Source organism: Pseudoliparis swirei, chromosome 7 (assembly GCF_029220125.1).
Source record: "Pseudoliparis swirei isolate HS2019 ecotype Mariana Trench chromosome 7, NWPU_hadal_v1, whole genome shotgun sequence".
Taxonomy (NCBI): domain Eukaryota; kingdom Metazoa; phylum Chordata; class Actinopteri; order Perciformes; family Liparidae; genus Pseudoliparis; species Pseudoliparis swirei.
The window spans coordinates 737,908-757,047 of NC_079394.1; the positions used below are offsets into that span (position 1 = coordinate 737,908).

Here is a 19,140-nt window from a genome sequence, read left to right on the forward strand (position 1 = left end):
TATAAACAGACAGTGAGAACTGCAGTGAGACGTTAGTCACAGGGGACTGTGTGGACTGACCTTTCCAGTGAATGCAGGTAATCAGACATACTCTTTTGGAAGCTTGCATCAGCAACATGCAACGCCCCACAGACGACCCCCAGCATGGTGTCCGGCCGCTCCGCCTGTAGGAGGAGCATGTAGCTTCATCAAACAAACACCCAACTTCAGTGACCCGTCACTTAGCCGTGTCTTGATTTATGGCACGAGGTCGTCATCTCCTACCTGCACTTTCTCTGCAATGAGGTGATCCAGCCAGCTGGTGTCGATGTCATTGTTTCTGAAACTTTCCGTCTCAAGTAACTTAATGAGGTATTCGACCGTGGTGCGGAAGTCCCCTCGAATGGACAGCTCCTTCATCGCCACCACCATGTTCCTGGAGCACAACATATGGCCGCTGATAAACACATCTGTCCCATTAGATTGTGATCTTATGATAAAACTTATTATATAAGAAGTCGCCCTAAATGGGTGGGTGTCGCCAACAGTCATTTTTAAAATTTCTATTTTACTTGTTATTTTTATGTTTTTGTTCCACTGTGTACGTACAATGTGTACATATGTTCCTTTGCATGTGCATATCTCGAAAACCAATAAAAGATTTGATCACAAAAAAAAAAGTCAACCTAAATCCACTTTAAAGAAATTGCATTAGCGTCATTGCAGTCTTCATAATCTTGTATGACATCATGTGCAGTTACGTCATGAGGGCGTCTTTAGTGACCGGCTGATGCCGTAGACACCTGGAAGCTTTTACTGTTCAACATCAGATATTACATCAGCATTGGAAGAGGCTTACGAGATGGCTTCTTCACGGTTCTCTCCCCAGGAAAAACAATGTCCAAACTGGGAATCTGCAAATTCATGCAGACCTCCAGTCGCCCCAACGCTGAAATAACCCCAGACGTTTTTACTGCTGCGGAAGTTCAGCTCCTGCACGGTGCCAGAACTGGGCTTGAACCCCTGTGAGAGACACGGGGAGGACGAGTCAGTGATGCAGATCAAAAGAACAACACGGCGTGGGGGTGAAGGGGAGCGCTACCTCATCGGGGTTCTCACTGGTGATCCGTGCAGCGATGACGTGCCCTCTTGGGCTCGGCGTGTATTCTGGAGCCTCGAAGTCAATCACGGAGTCACCCCACGGAGTTTCTCCATAAAGCAAGCGGATGTCCTTCATTCGATAAAGGGGGATGCCCATCGCAATCTGTGGGAGACGAAACAGTTGAAATGGAAGGACTGGAGCTCTGGCTATGGTCACATTGGAAACAGCATTACAAGGTATTTATGATTCTTCTTCTTGTTGTCTTACCTGAAGCTGGGCAGCTGGCAGGTTCACATCTCCGATCATCTCTGTGCAGGGATGTTCCACCTGCAGGCGAGGGTTCAGCTCCAGGAAATGGAAACTTCCGTTCTCAGAGTAAAGATATTCCACGGTACCCGCGCTGACATAGCCCACCATCTTGGCCAACCGCACAGCGTACTGGGCCCGAAGGAGGAGAGCAGATGTCAGGTTTCAACCAGACAATAAATAAATGCAGTGATGGAAACTAACCTTTTCCATTTTCTCAAATGTTGCGGAGGAAGCGATGGTGGCAGGCGCCTCCTCGATGATCTTCTGGTGCCTCCTCTGGACGGAGCAGTCTCGCCCAAAGAGGGAGATGGCGTTTCCGTACTCGTCAGCCAGTATCTGGACCTCAAGGTGTCTGGCATGCTGCGCCAGCTGCATGATGAAGATAGGGGAGCCGGGTACCTCCGCCTGCACCTGCACTCAAAATAACAAATCAACTTAGCAGTCAGAATTACACCAGAATCCACAGTATAGAAAAGGAGTAGAAACCAAATCAAACCTGTCGAAAGAGGCTTGGAAAGTCCTCAGCATTTTCTACTTTCCGGATTCCCTTGCCGCCTCCGCCTTGAGAGGCCTTGATGACAACAGGATAACCAATCCTCTCAGCCCCCTGCAAAGAAACACCACAGGAAATGTCATTCAGAAAAAACAATTATTCCGTAAAGGGAATAATAATTTTGGTAAAAAAACAAATGTAAAGAAATTATTTTGATGACTTCTAAATATACTGACCGCTAGCCCATCGTCAACATCGAGAACACAGCCTTGTGAGTAGAGCAGCGGAGGCACGCTGATCACATTGCCCAGGAACTGGTCGTCCTCCTCCCAGTCCACTCGGAGACCTGCAGCAACACGACCGTGAGCACGCCGGCCAACACGGCGGGACTGTGCAGCGCGAACTGAGACATTGCAGGAGGAAAGCCGTCACCTGATCCGCTCCACGGGAGCGTGGGAATGTCCGCACTCTGAGCCACGATAGAAGAAGCCACCTTGTCCCCGAGAGCCCACATGGCCTTACTGGACGGGCCTGAGAGAACGAGCAGTGGACAACGAGCTCTGACACGGGTACGGAAACACAAATGGGACCTTTCTGTGGTTTCAAACTGATCTTTTACCCAAGAATGATATTCCTGCTTTGTCCAGCAGCTCCGGCAGTTTGGGGTTTTCAGAGGCATGACCCCAACCAGCCCAGACCGCCTGTGAACAGGGAGGCACACAGACAGGTCGTCTAGCACATGTTTCATAAAGGGTAAGACAGGTCAGTCAAGGTCACATCACACGTCATCTAGCACATGTTTCATAAAGGGTAGGAGAGGTCAGTCAAGGTCACATTACATGTCATCTAGCAGATGTTTAATAAAGGGTAGCAGAGGTCAGTCAAGGTCACATCACATGTCATCTAGCACATATTTCATAAAGGGTAGCAGAGGTCAGTCAAGGTCACATTACATGTCATCTAGCAGATGTTTAATAAAGGGTAGCAGAGGTCAGTCAAGGTCACATTACATGTCATCTAGCACATGTTTCATAAAGGGTAGCAGAGGTCAGTCAAGGTCACATCACATGTCATCTAGCAGATGTTTAATAAAGGGTAGGAGAGGTCAGTCAAGGTCACATCACATGTCATCTAGCACATGTTTCATAAAGGGTAGCAGAGGTCAGTCAAGGTCACATCACACGTCATCTAGCACATGTTTCATAAAGGGTAGGAGAGGTCAGTCAAGGTCACAGACCAGAAGGAGCCAACCAGGTAAAGAGTACCTGCACTGGGATTCTTTTCGCAATGTCAACGATCAGCTCGACGTTGGCGTAGTTGTTGTTGTTGGGCCCACCGGGCACAGGCACGTAATGGTCGGCCATTTTAATGTATTCTAGAAGGGACACAACCACATATGATGATTATGATTCTGTTTGATGGGAGACATTTCCTGCCGGGTGACATAAAGACGTGTCGTGTTCACAATGACCTGCGTTAGCTTTCAAGTCTTCAGGGGTAACCATGACAACGAAGCGGACGGTCCTTTCATTTCGAAACATCTCGTAGGACCAGCGCCGGATGGAGCGCATGCACTTGACCGCAGCGATGCCGTTGTTAGCGATCAGCACCTGCAACAGAAACAGAAACCACGCGTGTCGCTTTAAGGAAGACAGAAATGCCGCAACGAAATACAGAGACACGGGAAACACAGGGAGGACTTTACTTTGTCGATGACGCGGTTTCCACCAAACCGGGTCACAAACTCAGCTGGAGAGGCCACGGTGAAGTCCCTCTGGAGATCCATCTTCCTGTGTTTACGGCCTTTTGTCACCAAGTGAAGACCAGACATGCTCGGCCTGCAGGGAGAGGCACGGTTAGTGGCTCCTTTCAGTCGCACAACACCATCACCTGGCGTCACCTGGTCCACCTGAACACAGAGCAGCAGGAGCACAAACTACACAGCACCGAGGGAGCCAATCAGAAGGCCAGGAACTCGTCTACGGACTGAGGTCCATCTGGTCACCACCTGAGCTTCAGAATAACACAAACAACGTTCTGACTAGGAAACAACTTAGACACACACATGTAACACACACACACACACATGTAACACACACACACACTCATGTAACAGACACACACACACACATGTACCAGACACACACACACACATGTAACACACACACTCATGTAACACACACACACACACACATGTAACACACACACACACACACTCATGTAACAGACACACACACATGTAACAGACACACACTCATGTACCACACACACACATGTACCAGACACACACACATGTGTAACAGACACACACTCATGTACCAGACACACACACACATGTACCAGACACACACTCATGTAACACACACACACACACTCATGTACCAGACACACACACACACACACACACTCATGTAACAGACACACACACACTCATGTACCAGACACACACACACATGTACCAGACACACACACATGTAACACACACACACACACACACACACACTCATGTAACAGACACACACACACACATGTAACAGACACACACTCATGTACCAGACACACACTCATGTAAAACACACACACACACACACACACACACTCATGTAACAGACACACACTCATGTAACACACACACACACACTCATGTACCAGACACACACACACATGTACCAGACACACACACACACATGTAACAGACACACACTCATGTACCAGACACACACACATGTAACACACACACACATGTACCAGACACACACACACACGTAACACACACACACACACATGAAACACACACACACACACATGTACCAGACACACACACATGTAACACACACTCATGTACCAGACACACACACTCATGTACCACACACACACATGTACCAGACACACACACACACACATGTAACACACACACACACTCATGTACCAGACACACACACACACACACTCATGTACCAGACACACACACACATGTACCACACATGTAACAGACACACACACACATGTAACAGACACACACTCATGTACCAGACACACACACACACTCATGTAACAGACACACACACACATGTAACACACACACACACTCATGTACCAGACACACACACATGTAACACACACACACACACTCATGTACCAGACACACATGTACCAGACACACACACACTCATGTACCAGACACACACACATGTACCAGACACACACACACACACACACTCATGTACCAGACACACACATGTTCTCGCTTGGCTCCGGCAGCTTTTATCATGACAGATAAAACATATATTCAGAAATATTAAAACAGATCCCAGATCAGCAGCTGAGCTGGTTCCAGTGAGACCTGGTGTTCACGCCAGCTTCTGTTTACGGAACATATGCTTTATTACTCTGGTCCATGATGAAGTGAAATCGACCTCTCGCCTTCTCGTTTACTGCAGTTTTAACAGATGGATTCATGAAGCGTCACGGGGTCACGGGGTCACTTCTGCAGAGCAGTGACACAGATGACCAGCTGGAGTCTCAGTGTTTCAGGGTTTTACAATCACACGCTTCATTTATACGTCATGAAAGTGGATCCTCTCATCCACATGTTTGAATTCCTTTATAACACAAAGCACCTGTGTTACAACACGGGCCCCAGGGACATGTTGAACACCGCTTATGTCAACAAAACAACTGCGAGGCGACCGTCATGTTTTGCAATAACGTAAGATAAAAATCACAGAGCGTGATTATCAGCTGGAGCCGCGTTGGTTCCAAAGTCTCAGAGCAATCCACCGAGCGACTCTGTCCACGTTGAGACGTCACTGAGCAGCACCTGTTGCATCATGAGCGAGGAGAGCAAGAGCAATGCTGTCGGAGGAGATATGAACTTTATGCCTGAGGGACGGTGGAGGTCTGGATGGTGGAATATGCCGACTACCAACTCTTCATCCACTCTGTCGTCTTCATTGTGTTGTTCCTGTGTTTTAATTAGTGTGTAATGATTCCTTCTGGTCACATGACATCTATGACACCTGTCCATCCTGGAGAGGGATCCTCCTCTGTTCTCTCCTCAAGGGTTCTGACCTTTTACCCTGAAGGGTTGTTTGGGAGTTGTTCCTGTTCCCATGTGAGGTCAAAGGTCAAGGATGTCTATGTGTACAGACTGTAAAGCACTCTGAGGGGAGTTTGTAATTTGTGCAAATGGACTGTACAAATAAACTGAATTGAACTTTAAACTCGGCTCCGGTGGTGTTCAGTAAATGCAGATCCGGCCTCTTTTTAGACCGTTTTCATTAACTTGTCGCCCTGCGTCGCTCTGCATTCTCATGTTTATACACCTTCTAATCTTTTTCTCCTGAGTACGAGGCAGCCAACAACCAAAGAGTATCTAACTACAAACAGGACTTTGTCTCGTTGGCGTGTTTCTTCCCCGCCTCACAGTGATCTGGTATTTTTACACCTCCCTTCTCGAGGGTACACATTGTCGGAGTGGTTTTTTTCCCTTCCATTTCCTCAAACGAGTGTGTGCCAAGAACAGCTCCGTTCAGTCCATGCTGACCGTAAACCACACGCGTGACCCTCCCCTCACCAACACGTCTACAGAAGCTGTTCTTTTATCTATTCGACTTTCATACAAAGTTATTATTAGTTTCCCTTTTCTCTGCAGCTGGAACATAAAGCATGTGATTCATGCACGTAATAAACTATGCAGCAAAAGCATCAAATTACACAGAACTTTAAATAGAACTTACCTTCAGAGACATGGGATCAAGTTGAGAGCCTGACAGCAGCTTCCCTCCATTACACAATATACTTCAAAGCCTTTTAGTGGGGGAACGAGGATTTAAAAATCAAAGACAAAAACAAAGCTCCCTCTCCAAAGTGCTTCCTCCCATGTGCTCTCTCCCTTCTGCCCTCCCACTTTGGCTGCATAAGATTCTACAGATCCCAGATCACAGGCTGCTTCTTATAAAGACACTAAGAGGCAACGCAAAAGTGTTTTGTTTCTTCTACGTCTCAATTCATAAAAGAAAAAACTACTATCCAAGCAAAATCTGTAGCCAAAGTTGTTGAACCTTTAAAGGCTGAAGTCTTTGTAGATTTGGTTTCTATTAAACATTTTAAACATTGCATCTTCTTCTGCAATAAAACTGTCTCTGAACTGCAGGAAGATGCTCTCAGGATATGATCTGGGAGAGGAGATCTCTTACCTCGTTCTCTGTCATGACGTCCGGCTACGCAGCGTTATGCACTGAGTAAATCAATCCAACAAGTGAAACCACCTCTCTGACCCACGTTCACCCGATAACGTTCCCTTCATAGACCCTCGCCGGCGAGACGAAGAACCCTTCACTACGCAGACTGTAAAGAAAGTAAAGACATTTTTCGAAGTGCCTTTTGTTTGCCGTGCTGTGACCGAGAGCGACGCCACCGTTTTCAAAGTCGTTTGGTGGAGGCAATTGTTCCATTAATAGAGCCGGGGGTGTTTGGCATGCGGCGACAGGCCGGCCAGTCAGGTGATGAGACAGTGAGACAGAGCCAGCAGGAGCAGAGCGGCATGTCACCCCGTGGCCACCGGTCTCACCCACATGTTGAGCCAATGCATCCTCCGCAAGACCGTAAAACACCGTTTTGTAATATAATTACCCCCCCTTCCCTCAATAATGCAATAAAGAAATGTGGGTCCAACCCATGGCCACGTGAGTGACGAGCCGTTTGGATCGCCCTTGCCGGCTCCACACGCTGCGCCTTATACCCGACTTCCTTGCTTATGTAACACGCCACAGTTAAAACCTCGACGAAGCTCGTCGCCTGGAGCGATGAAAACACGCCAGAGACACGCCCACTTTCAATCAGTTCCATAGGAACACTTACTTCATGGCCGAGGGGCTGGACTGTGGCACCGCAGCAGACGCCTGCCGAGGAGAAGACTTGTGGCCGGAGTTTAGAGGCTGAGAGGCGCCACTCGGAGGTTTGGTGACCAGAGGGTCCTCGTCCGAAGAGTTGTCCTCCGATGCTCCGAGAATGAACTTGAGGCGTTCCCTCGCCTCGGGCCCCGAGCTCCGCATCGGGCCCTTGGCTCTGCGAGGTTTCTGGGTGTTGGTCTGCAATGAGGCCCCGTGTGAGGTCATCTCAGAGGATGCCTGCAGAGCCACGGCGTCCTCGGTGACCGCGAGCCCGGCTGAGGCGCCGCCAGCCTGAGGGCCGTGACCCTCGTGTGTGGAGGGATCGGGAGCGGCGGACGGGGACGGCTCGCCTGCAGTTGCACCGCTGCCAGACGGAGATTCCTCTTTTTTGGCGGGCATTGCTGCCGCCTTGGTGGTCATCCTCCACACGAGCAACAAAACCCAGAGGAGCAATCCCAGAGCTGCCAAGTGGAACATTCACAGACGTCCTCCTGAGACGGCAACAAGACAAAGCAGACATGAGGCGTCACTCGAGAGACGGCAGCAACATCGACGCTTCATCACATCACTGAGCCAACTGAAAAATGTCGGTCTCCATGGCAACGACCATCTTGCGAACTGATAACTGTCCGATTGTGGCCTGGGGGAAGACGACAACCCAGGCCACTCACACATGATCTATCCACACACTGATATGCATTCACACCCCTCACCCCCCCCCCATCCCTCGCCTGCTTCCCGTTGCAAGTCATGTTTAAATGTTCATGCTTATGTGCTGAGGTGTGTGTGTTCCTGCTCCCACACTGTCCTCCTATAGGAGCGGAGTCTGCGGATATTTATGGGATATCTATCCCACCCTAACCACCAGTCGGCTCTGGACGCTCCCTTCCCAAGGCAGGGTCCAGTCACCAGTCAGGAGCAGCTGCCATGAGAGCCAAGAGGCTGCTTCATATGGGGTAAAGGTCAACACTGAGGGAACGAATGATTAGGAGGAGGCACACACACACACAGTATTAATGTAATGAATTTAATGCGAATTAAGAATGTAAATATAAGCTAAAGTGCACAGGCCGTCTGGTTTCAGTACTTTAACCAGTGTGAGTGAGTTTAAAGTTTGACATGTGAATTTTAAGCGTCTTTGTGTACTAGAAAAGCTCTATAGAAGCCTAAACTATTATTATTATTATTATTATTAATTAGCATCTGAAGGAACACTAATAAATAAATACAAATGAAGGGTAATATTCATATCTGTGTGAAACATGGATTCCTGAATCTGTATTTTAAATCAAGAGAAACATTCGAGGCCTTCGTCCTCTGGAGACACTTTGACTTTGACTGAAACGGTGTAATGCTGATCTTTCACTTTCAGATGCAGCTCAATCAAAACAGTTTCTCCATCGGGACAGCTTTAAGGTGTAAGTGTCACGTGTCCGTCCTGGTAGATGCTCCCCTGTGATACCAGCAGGTCGGGGTCGTGGGGTAACTCCAGCGCCACTGACCTCAACCGACCGCCAAACGTACACAACATGTCGGACTACATTTAGCCTTATCACCTGCAAACTTAAGTAAAAACAGGAAATTATAAACTTACGTGACAGAAAAAAAACTACAGTTCAGACAAAGCAGGATGTTCAAGTCAATTCTGAGAAAACTGTCGTTTTATTTTTGATAATTGTTTGCAAGACAGGACAACCGACCTGTCGTTTAAGATCAAACATGACGTCATTGCTGTCAATGATATAAACCTCGTGTTTAAATGATTAAAGTCAACTTTTAAAAGCAGTATGCAGGTGTAAAAAATCACTATTTGAAATACTCTTACCACTACACAACACGGACCGCTCTGTCGGTGTTGTCGTTGTAATGCACACCATGCTAGTGAGTTAGCTAAACCGCTAAACTCTGAGTTACTGTGATTTAAGCTGCATCCTTCAACGTCTACTCATCTCCACCAACACCGTAACGTCCCCAGTCAGTGAGCTGCGCCGCCGGCAGAGTTTACAGAGCAAAGCGTGTTCCTGACAGCAGGAGAACCGCCACCTACCTCCGGTGTCTGTCCGCCTGCAGCGCCACCTCCTTCCTCCTCGCGGGGCCGGCAGCCATGTGCAGGAGGGGGTAGCTCCTCCCACGGAAGAGCCATGCGTCCGAAGATCGTCTATTTAAACATGTTTCTATATGTAGTTTAAAAAAAAGAGAGAAAATAAATTAATAATTGTTCGGTCTGAAAATGGTAGTGTGTATGTGTGTGTGTGTGTGTATGTATTTTGTATTCAGTCAATCAAATACAATACAATATTATTCTATATAATATACAAAACAGAAAGACTGAAAAGGTATAGGTAGAAGCAAAACATGCTTATATATTCCTATCCTAAATTATTAACAAACAAATCAGAAAATTAATATAAAATAAAGAAAAATAACAAAGAAAATTAAATAAATAATATATATACACAGATATACATCCACATACATCTTCCATATAAATACATTTCAATCACATTTATAACTCTCAATAATTGTTTTATAAATAATTCCTTTGAAAACCAAAAAGGAGTTCACCATTCTTACATCCATTTCAACATTATTACATAATTGGACTCCTACAACAGAAATACATCTTCTTTTAATCCCTTTTTTAGCCTTTGGTACCGTAAACTTACAAACATCTCTCAAATCATATTTACACTCATGTATTGAAAACCGTGCTGCAAATTCGGTCCGAGTAAATATCTCTCGCAATAAACGATCTTTGTCAATCTTCGCTGCGCTGCTCTCGCGGCAACTGCGAGAACGCGCCAAAATAAGAAAACACGCAGTGACGGCGGTGGAGAACACGGCAGGGCGACAACCCTTTGGATTAACGTCGAAATAGTTTCAGATGCGGCTTTACTGACTTAAAATTAAACAAACTGAGCGGGAGTTCCTTTATTCAGCCGAGTCGCAGCGACAGAAGATGGTTCTGCAGAACAGCGGACGGTACAAAGCGGCGCGAGGACAAAGTGGAGGCGACCAGGAGAACCAGTGAGTGGCAGTGCCGGTGTTACGGTCTAACAGGCGACCCTGCTAACTGGTGACTTCTCAGCCGAATACGTCCGTTGTTGTTGTGGTTACGACGGCCGTTCGATAAATAGGATAGAGGACACGTATAGCTGTCCTCGCGAATGCCGCTTTGGTTTAATGTTGTAATACAGTGTCAACCCCGGTACATAATAATATATACTATACCAATTAAACAATGCGGCATTCACGGGGTATAGCTACGTGTTCTCTTCCTATTTTCAACACATATCTAACGACAACAACGGACGCGTTCGGCTCAAAGTCGCCAGTTAACGCGGTCGCTTCTTAAACCGTAACACCGTCTCAGAAAGAAAAAAGACCTTTGAAGGAAGTCTAGGCGGACAGTCCTCTCAGACACACTCCATAGGAGCAGCCCGCTGTTTGGGGAGTTGTGTATTTTATTTTATTCAGTCAATCAAATACAAGACAATATTATTCGATATAATGTATAAAAGAGAAAGACTGAAAAGGTATGGGTAGAAGCAACAAATGCTTATATATTCCTATCCTAAATTATTAACAAACAAATCAGAAAATTAATATAAAATAAAGAAAAAATAACAAAGACAAATATATATCTATAAATATATCCATACATACACATATATATACATATATACACATACATGCATACATTCAGACATACTTCCACATACATCTTCCATATAAATACATTTCAATCAAATTTATGACTCTCAAGAATTGTTTTATAAATAATTCCCTTGAAAACCAAAAAGGAGTTCACCATTCTTACATCCATTTCAACATTATTCCATAATTGGACTCCTACAACAGAAATACATATTTTTATTCCTTTTTTAGCCTTTTGTACCGTAAACTTACAAACATCTCAAATCATATTTACACTCATGTATTGAAAATAAACTTTGTACACAGTCTGGCAGTGACACAGTAACAACACATTCAATGAATATGACAGAGTGGATGAAGAGTTGGTAGTCGGCATATTCCACCATCCAGACCTCCACCATCCATCAGATGGAGGTAGAGAGGAGGAGTGGGCGGAGTCTCAGCAGGGCCATACATAGTTGGTAGTAGTTAATGACGCTGCTGTGTGTGTTTGACCCAGGGATGATGGATCCGCGATGTCGGCCCTCAAGCGGCTGGAGCGGATTCAGTTCACCGACGAGATGGACGCTCGCTTCGGCTTCGACCGGATGAAGGAGCCGGGGGAGAAAACGGGCTGGCTGATCAACATGCATCCCGTCAGTACGCACGCTCGCTGTCACGTCCGCCCGCTCGAGCGTCTGATACTGAGTGAGACACGTTTCTACTTCTAGACTGAGATCCTGGACGGCGACAAGAGGCTGATCAGTGCCGTGGACTACTACTTCATCCAGGACGACGGCAGCAGGTTTAAAGTGTGTTGGGGGAACGTTGTTTTGTCGTTGCATGATAATGAGCGTCCCTCTCACACGTCCCTCCCGCTGTGTGCTTCCTGTCTGTAGGTGGCTCTCCCGTTCCAGCCATATTTTTACATTGCTACTAAAAAGGTGAGACCGTGTTTGTCATTTGCTTTTACGCCATGTCGTCATTTTCAACAACTTCTTCCTGAAAGACGACTTTACTTCCAGAACTGTGAGCGAGAAGTGATCTCGTACTTTTCGAGAAAGTTTCAAGGAAAGGTGTCCAAGCTTGAAGTTATCCTAAAAGAGGACCTCGACCTGGTGAGGGTTGTTTGTGTGTGCGTCTGTCACAAATAAAAGCTATTCGACAAGGAGATTTGAACACGACAGACGTTTTTAAACCCGTCGCACACATGCTGAACGACGCCTGTTCTCCTCAGCCCAACCATCTCGTCGGCCTGAAGAGAAGCTACATCAAGCTGTCCTTCAGCACCCTGGACGACCTCGTCAAGGTCAAGCGTGAGATCTCCCCGGCAGTGCGCAAAAACAGAGAGAGGGAGCAGTCCAATGACTCCTACACCGCGATGTTATCGAGGTACCGCAGGGTCACTCGCTTCTAACAAACTGTTGTTCCCAGTTTGACATGATCTGATGACACTTGTTGGTGGTTTCAGCGCCTTGTCCGGCGGCCATGTGTCCTCGGCAGATGAAGTGGGGACGTCAAAGAGTATCTCGGACCAGTTGGACAACATCGTGGACGTGAGAGAGTACGACGTGCCCTATCATATGCGACTGTCCATCGACCTGAAGATCCACGTGGTAAGGAGGGTTCCCGCGGCCCCGATGTTCTTCCGGATACGAGTGTTGTTCTGATCTCCACTGTCTTCACTCCTCAGGCTCACTGGTACAACGTCCGATACCGAGGCAGCCTTCACCCGCCGGAGATCGTTCTCCGAGACGACCTCGTGGAGAGGCCGGTACGAGGAGTTCAGGGGTCCGTGGTTAATTCAGCGACTTCAGTAAAGCATTGTTTTGTTTTTTAGGACCCTGTTGTTCTGGCGTTCGACATCGAGACCACCAAACTGCCACTGAAGTTCCCGGACGCAGAGAGCGATCAGATCATGATGATCTCCTACATGATTGATGGACAGGTGAGTTCATGATCAGTATTGTTCTTGTATTGATGTGTTGGTGAGTCTCTCTGACTGTTTCTCTTCTTTCAGGGGTTTCTCATCACGAACAGAGAGATTGTCTCGGAGAACATTGAAGATTTTGAATTCACTCCCAAACCTGAATACGAAGGCCCGTTCACTGTTTTCAACGAGGATGACGAGGTAGATATGCTGCAGTGTCATCAAAAATGGAAGCACTTGAAAATATCTAATTATATAATAAATAAATGAAGACGCTCACATATTTCACGAGTTCTGAAATACCTTCTCTAGAAACTCATACGGCTCCTCTTTCCCAGATGTCGGTCACAAATGAGTTTAAGTCCAAGTTAGTATTTCTTCTTTGCAAATCACAGTTCAGAGTGTCGAATGTATAAATGTATTTTTTCAAGATGAAAAGGCACATTTATACTGGCCTCTTATTGGGACCAGCCAAGAGCACACCTGGTACCAGTTTGGATCTGCCACACCTTTCAGGTGGATGGATTCATTTGGCAAAGGAAACACTAACATCTTTAAAAATGAGGGTTTTTTTTACAGATCTGTGCACAAAATTAAAGAGAAATAAGCTTTTTGAGTGAATAGTCTTGAAAGTTGTGAGAGACAGAGAATGTCTACGGTGGTGCAGGGTTTTACCAGAAGGGCGGTGGCAATAAAGAAGCCCCCCCCAAGTCGTCCTTTTATTCCAACATTAGGGAGTGAAAACCAAAGTGTCCCTGAATGTCTGCTCGGTGTCACTGTGTGACGCTCCGGTTGCTTCAGTGTCGTAACGTGTGGCGCCCTGACTCTGCTGCAGGCGGCGCTCATTCAGAGATGGTTTGATCACGTTCAGGAAACCAAGCCGAACATCTTCGTGACCTACAACGGAGACTTCTTTGACTGGTGAGCTGCCGTGAGCTGTTCCCACAGGACGATGCGTGTCCTCTGGCGTCGGTCTCACCGCTCTCTCTCTCTCTCTGTGTCGACTCCTTCCAGGCCGTTCATCGAGACCCGGGCCGCCCTCCACGGCCTGGACATGTACCGAGAGATCGGCTTCCAGAAGGATAACCAGGGAGAGTACAAGTCCAGTCAGGCCGTCCACATGGACTGCTATAGGTCTGCAGCCCTCTGACGCGACGACAGTGTGTGAGTGTAAACACACACGGGGATTCACTCTGCTGCTCTCCGCTGTCAGGTGGGTGAAGAGAGACAGCTACCTGCCGGTGGGAAGTCACAATTTGAAGGCAGCAGCGAAGGCCAAGTTGGGCTACGACCCAGTGGAGCTGGACCCGGAGGAGATGTGCCGCATGGCCACTGAAGAGCCACAGGTACACTGATGGAGTTCATGTTTACAGCTCGGGGAATAGAGAGTTGCATTATTATTTATTTTGTAAATATTGTTGACTGTTTTCTTTCCCTACTTTCCCATCAGACTTTAGCTACCTACTCGGTGTCGGATGCCGTAGCCACATATTACCTGTACATGAAATATGTCCACCCCTTCATCTTCGCTCTGTGCACCATCATCCCCATGGACCCTGATGAGGTTTGTCTTTTGTGAGCATTCGTAAAAATAAAAAATAAAATATTTATGGATATAAAAGGCAAGAAGAAAAAGAAAAAATGCATATATCAGTTACTTCTTTTAAATCACTTCTTAAAACCAATTTTTATGGAACAGCTTTTAAGTGATCGAGTCCTTTTAGTTTGTCTGTTTTGTATATATATTTTTAAAAAATTCATCTTAATATATATTTTTAAATGTTATATTTGTTTCTTACTATTCCATTTGTTTTGCCTTGATTCTGTAGAGCACTTTGTAAACGTTGTTTTTAAAGGTGCTATATAAATAAAGTTGTTATTATTATTATTGTTATTGTATAGTGCATTTTAAAATAAATAATGAGTTGTTTCCCTGCAGGTGCTGCGTAAAGGTTCTGGCACTCTGTGTGAGGCTCTGCTCATGGTGCAGGCCTTCCACGCCAACATCGTGTTCCCCAACAAGCAGGAGCAGGTCTTCAACAAGCTGACGGCCGACGGCCACGTCATGGACTCCGAGACCTACGTGGGCGGCCACGTGGAGGCGCTGGAGTCGGGAGTGTTTCGCAGCGACATCCCCTGCCGGTTCAAGATGGTACGTCTCGGTTCCACCTGCAGCTGATTCCTCACTGTGTCCGTCGGTTTGAAGCTGACGGTCCGCTGCGTCGACAGAACCCGGCCGCCTTCGACTTCCTGCTGCAGAGAGTCGAGACCACGATGCGCCATGCCGTGGAGGAAGAGGAGAAAATACCGTTGGAGCAAGTCACCAACTTTAATGAGGTGTTGACTTTTTACTTTATTGTGTTTCTTTTATACAAGTTACGTTGGGCTTTCTTTCTTTTTTCAAGTTGGAAGTTCTAAAATATTCTTGTTCTTCTCAGGTTTGTGAGGAGATTAAAAAGAAGCTGACTTCCCTGAAGGAGGTCCCCAACAGGATCGAGTGCCCCCTCATCTACCATCTGGACGTTGCGGCGATGTACCCCAATATCATCCTCACCAACCGCCTGCAGGTAATATGAAATTCCTAAGACATATGCACAGGATGGAAAATATAGAAACGCATGGAATTCAATACTTCATTTTCTTCTTTTAAAGCCATCCGCGATGGTTGACGAGGCCACGTGTGCTGCCTGCGACTTCAACAAGCCTGGGGCCACCTGCCAGAGGAGGATGGCCTGGCAGTGGAGGGGAGAGATCAGTGAGTCGGCTTGTATACATTTATTTTATTTTTATTTTTTGTATTTTATTCAGTCAATCAAATACAATACAATATTATTCTATATATACAAAACAGAAAGACTGAAAAGGTATAGGTAGAAGCAAAAAATGCTTATATATTCCTATCCTAAATTAATATCAAATAAATCAGAAAATGTATATAAAAATGTAAAAAATAACAAAGAAAATTAAAAATTAAATACAAATATATATAAATATATATACACACACATATATATATATATATATATATGTGTGTGTATACATGCATACATACAGACATACTTCCACATACATCTTCCATATAAATACTTTTCAATCACATTTATAACTCAAGAATTGTTTTATATATAATTCCCTTGAAAACCAAAAAGGAGTTCACCATCCTCACATCCATTTCAACATTATTCCATACTTGTGTTCTTATGTTTACGACAAGGAACTGAGGAGCTTCTCAGACTCTAACCTGCCGTGGTGCTTCCACGGTGTTCCTGTGCGGTTGGACCCAGTCCCGTTAACCCTCTGTTCCTCCGCCTCAGTGCCCGCCAGCCGCAGCGAGTTCCACCGCATCCAGCAGCAGCTTGAGTCCGAGAAGTTTCCACCGTTTTTCCCCAACGGTCCGCCTCGAGCCTTCCACTCCCTGAACCGGGAGGATCAGGCCAAGCATGAGAAGAAACGCCTTGCAGGTACTCTTCTTGTCTTGCTTTAGATTAGATTTAGATTCAACTTTATTGTCATTACACATGTACAAGTGCAGAGCAACGAAATGCAGTTTGGCATCCAACCAGAAGTGCAACAGAAAGTATCATAGTAAATACAGTATATACAGATTATAGTAAATAAAGCACAAGAGGGCGGCTGAAGGCCTCACCTGGTGATATTGGTAATAAGTTAGACAAAACAGTAGACAGATGACATTAACATTAAATAATGTGGAGGTATAAACATAACCTATCTGGGGTTGCTAAACTAGTGCAAACATTCAGTGCATTTTGACTTGAGAGGGCAACAAATGGCATGAAGTGTGTGCAGTGCGGATCGAGTGTTGTCATGAGGATCAGGGGGGTAGAGCTCTGACCTCTACCCCCCTGATCCTCATGACAACACATTCTGAAAGAACATTCTGAGATGGTGGTTTCCAGAGCAGCGTTCGACCCGGCTCGTCTCTGTTTCAGACTACTGTAAGAGGGCCTACAAGAAGACCCACGTCACCAGGCGGGAGGAGCGAGTCACCACCATCTGCCAGAGGGAGAACTCCTTCTACGTCGACACCGTGAGAGCCTTCAGAGATCGCCGTTACGAGTTCAAAGGACTTCACAAGGTACATGTTGGTATTTACAGCAAATTACAATCATCCCAGTGGTGTATGTAAATAACCCCTTAAAAGGTTTATTGTTTTGTGTTGATTGCCTTCTTTTGTATCTGCTTTATTGGTTTTGATGTATGCCTTTTTATATTGTATTGTTTTAATAATTTTAAATCTGACTTTTATTTTGAAATGTTAAAAGGAAGTGCACCTTTATTTTATGTTAAACTACAAATTTGACGGTTCTGCTACAGATGTTATGGACAGATGTGTATTTCTATAAAGTTTCATAGTGTTAATGGACCCGTGTGAGGGTAACGCTCCTATGGTGGTGACAAGGTGGGGATTATTCAAGAGTTTTGGTTCATGTTTATTCACCGAAAGAAAGAAAACAAAGAAGTTTCACCCGCAGTAAGTCTCACGCCAAATCATATCCAGGGATCCGTTCCAGTGTATGCTATTCTCACTTCATTGTATATGTTACGAATGATTTTTTTCCAATTTCTAACAGTTCAGATGTTAAAAACTTTTACTTTTGTAATTGCACTTTTTCCATTGAACATTACTCGCTGTGAAGTACTTGCTCCCTTCGCCTCAGTTGTGGAAGAAGAAGCTGTCGGCAGCTCAGGAGAGCGGAGACGCTGCTGAGATGAAGCGCTGCAAGAACATGGAGATCCTGTACGATTCCCTCCAGCTGGCTCACAAATGCATCCTGAACTCTTTCTACGGCTACGTCATGAGGAAAGGGTACGAGGAAACTCCAGCGTCACCATCACGTCATCAAATATCTTCTCTTGCGCTGCTACCTGAGCGCTTTGCTGCCGGGGAACTCGGGCATTCGGCACCGAGCTGCAGACCTGATGCCTGTGCTACCTCCGTGTTTCCACCAGGGCGCGCTGGTACTCCATGGAGATGGCCGGCATCGTGTGCTACACCGGAGCCAACATCATCACTCAGGCCAGAGAGCTCATCGAACAGATAGGGTGAGGGTCACGCCGATAACAGGGACCTCGTGGGTCAGTGCGAGGTCAGCTCCAGCGCAGGAAAGATGAAGCTGGAGAAGATCCACGCCGTGTTTGAGGAACGTTCCACCGGCAAATGTATGCCAGGATGTGGGCTTGTCTCCAGTGCTGCGTTGTCCTCGTCTGCCTCTTCCTCCGATCCCATTCCCTGTAGTAGCAGATGTCGTTTGTGTTGTCGTATTACGTTGCATGACTGAATTGGCTCTGACCAGCTTGTTCTCGCCTGATGGAATTCATCAACAAACTTCCTAATATGTGAATTTAAAACCGATACGTTTGCATTTCGGATTCACCGCATCTGTCTCTGCTCATGCTCCGCGACTCAGGAGGCCCCTCGAGTTGGACACCGATGGCATCTGGTGTGTCCTGCCCAACACCTTCCCTGAGAACTTTGTGGTGAAAACCAGCAACGAGAAGAAGCCCACGGTGACCATCTCTTACCCGGGGGCCATGCTGAACATCTTGGTGAAGGAGGGATTCACCAACGATCAGTACCACGAGCTGGTCGACCCCGCGTCCCTCAACTACAACATCAGGTCGGAGAACAGCATCTTCTTCGAGGTGGACGGGCCGTACCTGGCCATGATCCTGCCTGCCTCGAAGGAGGAAGGGAAGAAGCTGAAGAAAAGGTGAAGCTCGAGAGGATTGTGTTGTGTCATCAAGTCTCGTATTGGACTGACCCCGGTTGCTCGGA

At 46.4% G+C, this 19,140-nt stretch overlaps 2 protein-coding genes across 7 annotated transcripts in view; one reads left to right on the forward strand and one right to left on the reverse strand.

Annotated features, from left to right (window-relative positions):
• The window catches only part of acacb (acetyl-CoA carboxylase beta), a 27,101-nt gene extending 17,223 nt beyond the window's left edge, over nucleotides 1–9,878 (reverse strand). For 3 of the 5 annotated variants that reach the window (XM_056420152.1, XM_056420151.1, XM_056420149.1), the window contains exons 1-15: nucleotides 9,603–9,789; nucleotides 7,746–8,268; nucleotides 3,589–3,721; nucleotides 3,355–3,493; nucleotides 3,149–3,258; nucleotides 2,503–2,584; nucleotides 2,316–2,414; nucleotides 2,120–2,229; nucleotides 1,887–1,997; nucleotides 1,592–1,801; nucleotides 1,349–1,519; nucleotides 1,082–1,243; nucleotides 839–1,002; nucleotides 265–415; nucleotides 61–164 (exon numbers count right to left, since the gene is read on the reverse strand). In XM_056420152.1, coding sequence (XP_056276127.1) covers nucleotides 61–164; nucleotides 265–415; nucleotides 839–1,002; nucleotides 1,082–1,243; nucleotides 1,349–1,519; nucleotides 1,592–1,801; nucleotides 1,887–1,997; nucleotides 2,120–2,229; nucleotides 2,316–2,414; nucleotides 2,503–2,584; nucleotides 3,149–3,258; nucleotides 3,355–3,493; nucleotides 3,589–3,721; nucleotides 7,746–8,254 — 2,255 coding nt within the window. In that variant the 5' untranslated portion in view covers nucleotides 8,255–8,268; nucleotides 9,603–9,789. Of the gene's footprint in view, nucleotides 1–60; nucleotides 165–264; nucleotides 416–838; nucleotides 1,003–1,081; nucleotides 1,244–1,348; nucleotides 1,520–1,591; nucleotides 1,802–1,886; nucleotides 1,998–2,119; nucleotides 2,230–2,315; nucleotides 2,415–2,502; nucleotides 2,585–3,148; nucleotides 3,259–3,354; nucleotides 3,494–3,588; nucleotides 3,722–6,622; nucleotides 6,717–7,745; nucleotides 8,269–9,602; nucleotides 9,790–9,824 lie in introns of those variants that run through there. The other 2 variants (XM_056420150.1, XM_056420153.1) reach the window with 2 other exon arrangements.
• A 751-nt stretch (nucleotides 9,879–10,629) lies between these two features.
• pole (polymerase (DNA directed), epsilon) overlaps nucleotides 10,630–19,140 on the forward strand; it is a 29,128-nt gene continuing 20,617 nt past the window's right edge. The window contains exons 1-23 of one of the 2 annotated variants that reach the window (XM_056418941.1): nucleotides 10,630–10,804; nucleotides 11,934–12,069; nucleotides 12,145–12,225; nucleotides 12,313–12,357; nucleotides 12,439–12,531; nucleotides 12,651–12,805; nucleotides 12,885–13,029; nucleotides 13,107–13,187; nucleotides 13,254–13,361; nucleotides 13,434–13,544; nucleotides 14,179–14,264; nucleotides 14,358–14,477; nucleotides 14,557–14,689; nucleotides 14,794–14,907; nucleotides 15,283–15,495; nucleotides 15,573–15,680; nucleotides 15,782–15,910; nucleotides 15,996–16,098; nucleotides 16,658–16,804; nucleotides 17,294–17,439; nucleotides 18,023–18,171; nucleotides 18,315–18,407; nucleotides 18,773–19,075. In XM_056418941.1, the coding sequence (XP_056274916.1) occupies nucleotides 10,737–10,804; nucleotides 11,934–12,069; nucleotides 12,145–12,225; nucleotides 12,313–12,357; nucleotides 12,439–12,531; nucleotides 12,651–12,805; nucleotides 12,885–13,029; nucleotides 13,107–13,187; nucleotides 13,254–13,361; nucleotides 13,434–13,544; nucleotides 14,179–14,264; nucleotides 14,358–14,477; nucleotides 14,557–14,689; nucleotides 14,794–14,907; nucleotides 15,283–15,495; nucleotides 15,573–15,680; nucleotides 15,782–15,910; nucleotides 15,996–16,098; nucleotides 16,658–16,804; nucleotides 17,294–17,439; nucleotides 18,023–18,171; nucleotides 18,315–18,407; nucleotides 18,773–19,075 (2,867 nt within the window). In that variant the 5' untranslated portion in view covers nucleotides 10,630–10,736. The remainder of the gene's footprint in view (nucleotides 10,805–11,933; nucleotides 12,070–12,144; nucleotides 12,226–12,312; nucleotides 12,358–12,438; nucleotides 12,532–12,650; nucleotides 12,806–12,884; nucleotides 13,030–13,106; nucleotides 13,188–13,253; nucleotides 13,362–13,433; nucleotides 13,545–14,178; nucleotides 14,265–14,357; nucleotides 14,478–14,556; nucleotides 14,690–14,793; nucleotides 14,908–15,282; nucleotides 15,496–15,572; nucleotides 15,681–15,781; nucleotides 15,911–15,995; nucleotides 16,099–16,657; nucleotides 16,805–17,293; nucleotides 17,440–18,022; nucleotides 18,172–18,314; nucleotides 18,408–18,772; nucleotides 19,076–19,140) is intronic. The other variant, XM_056418942.1, reaches the window with a different exon arrangement.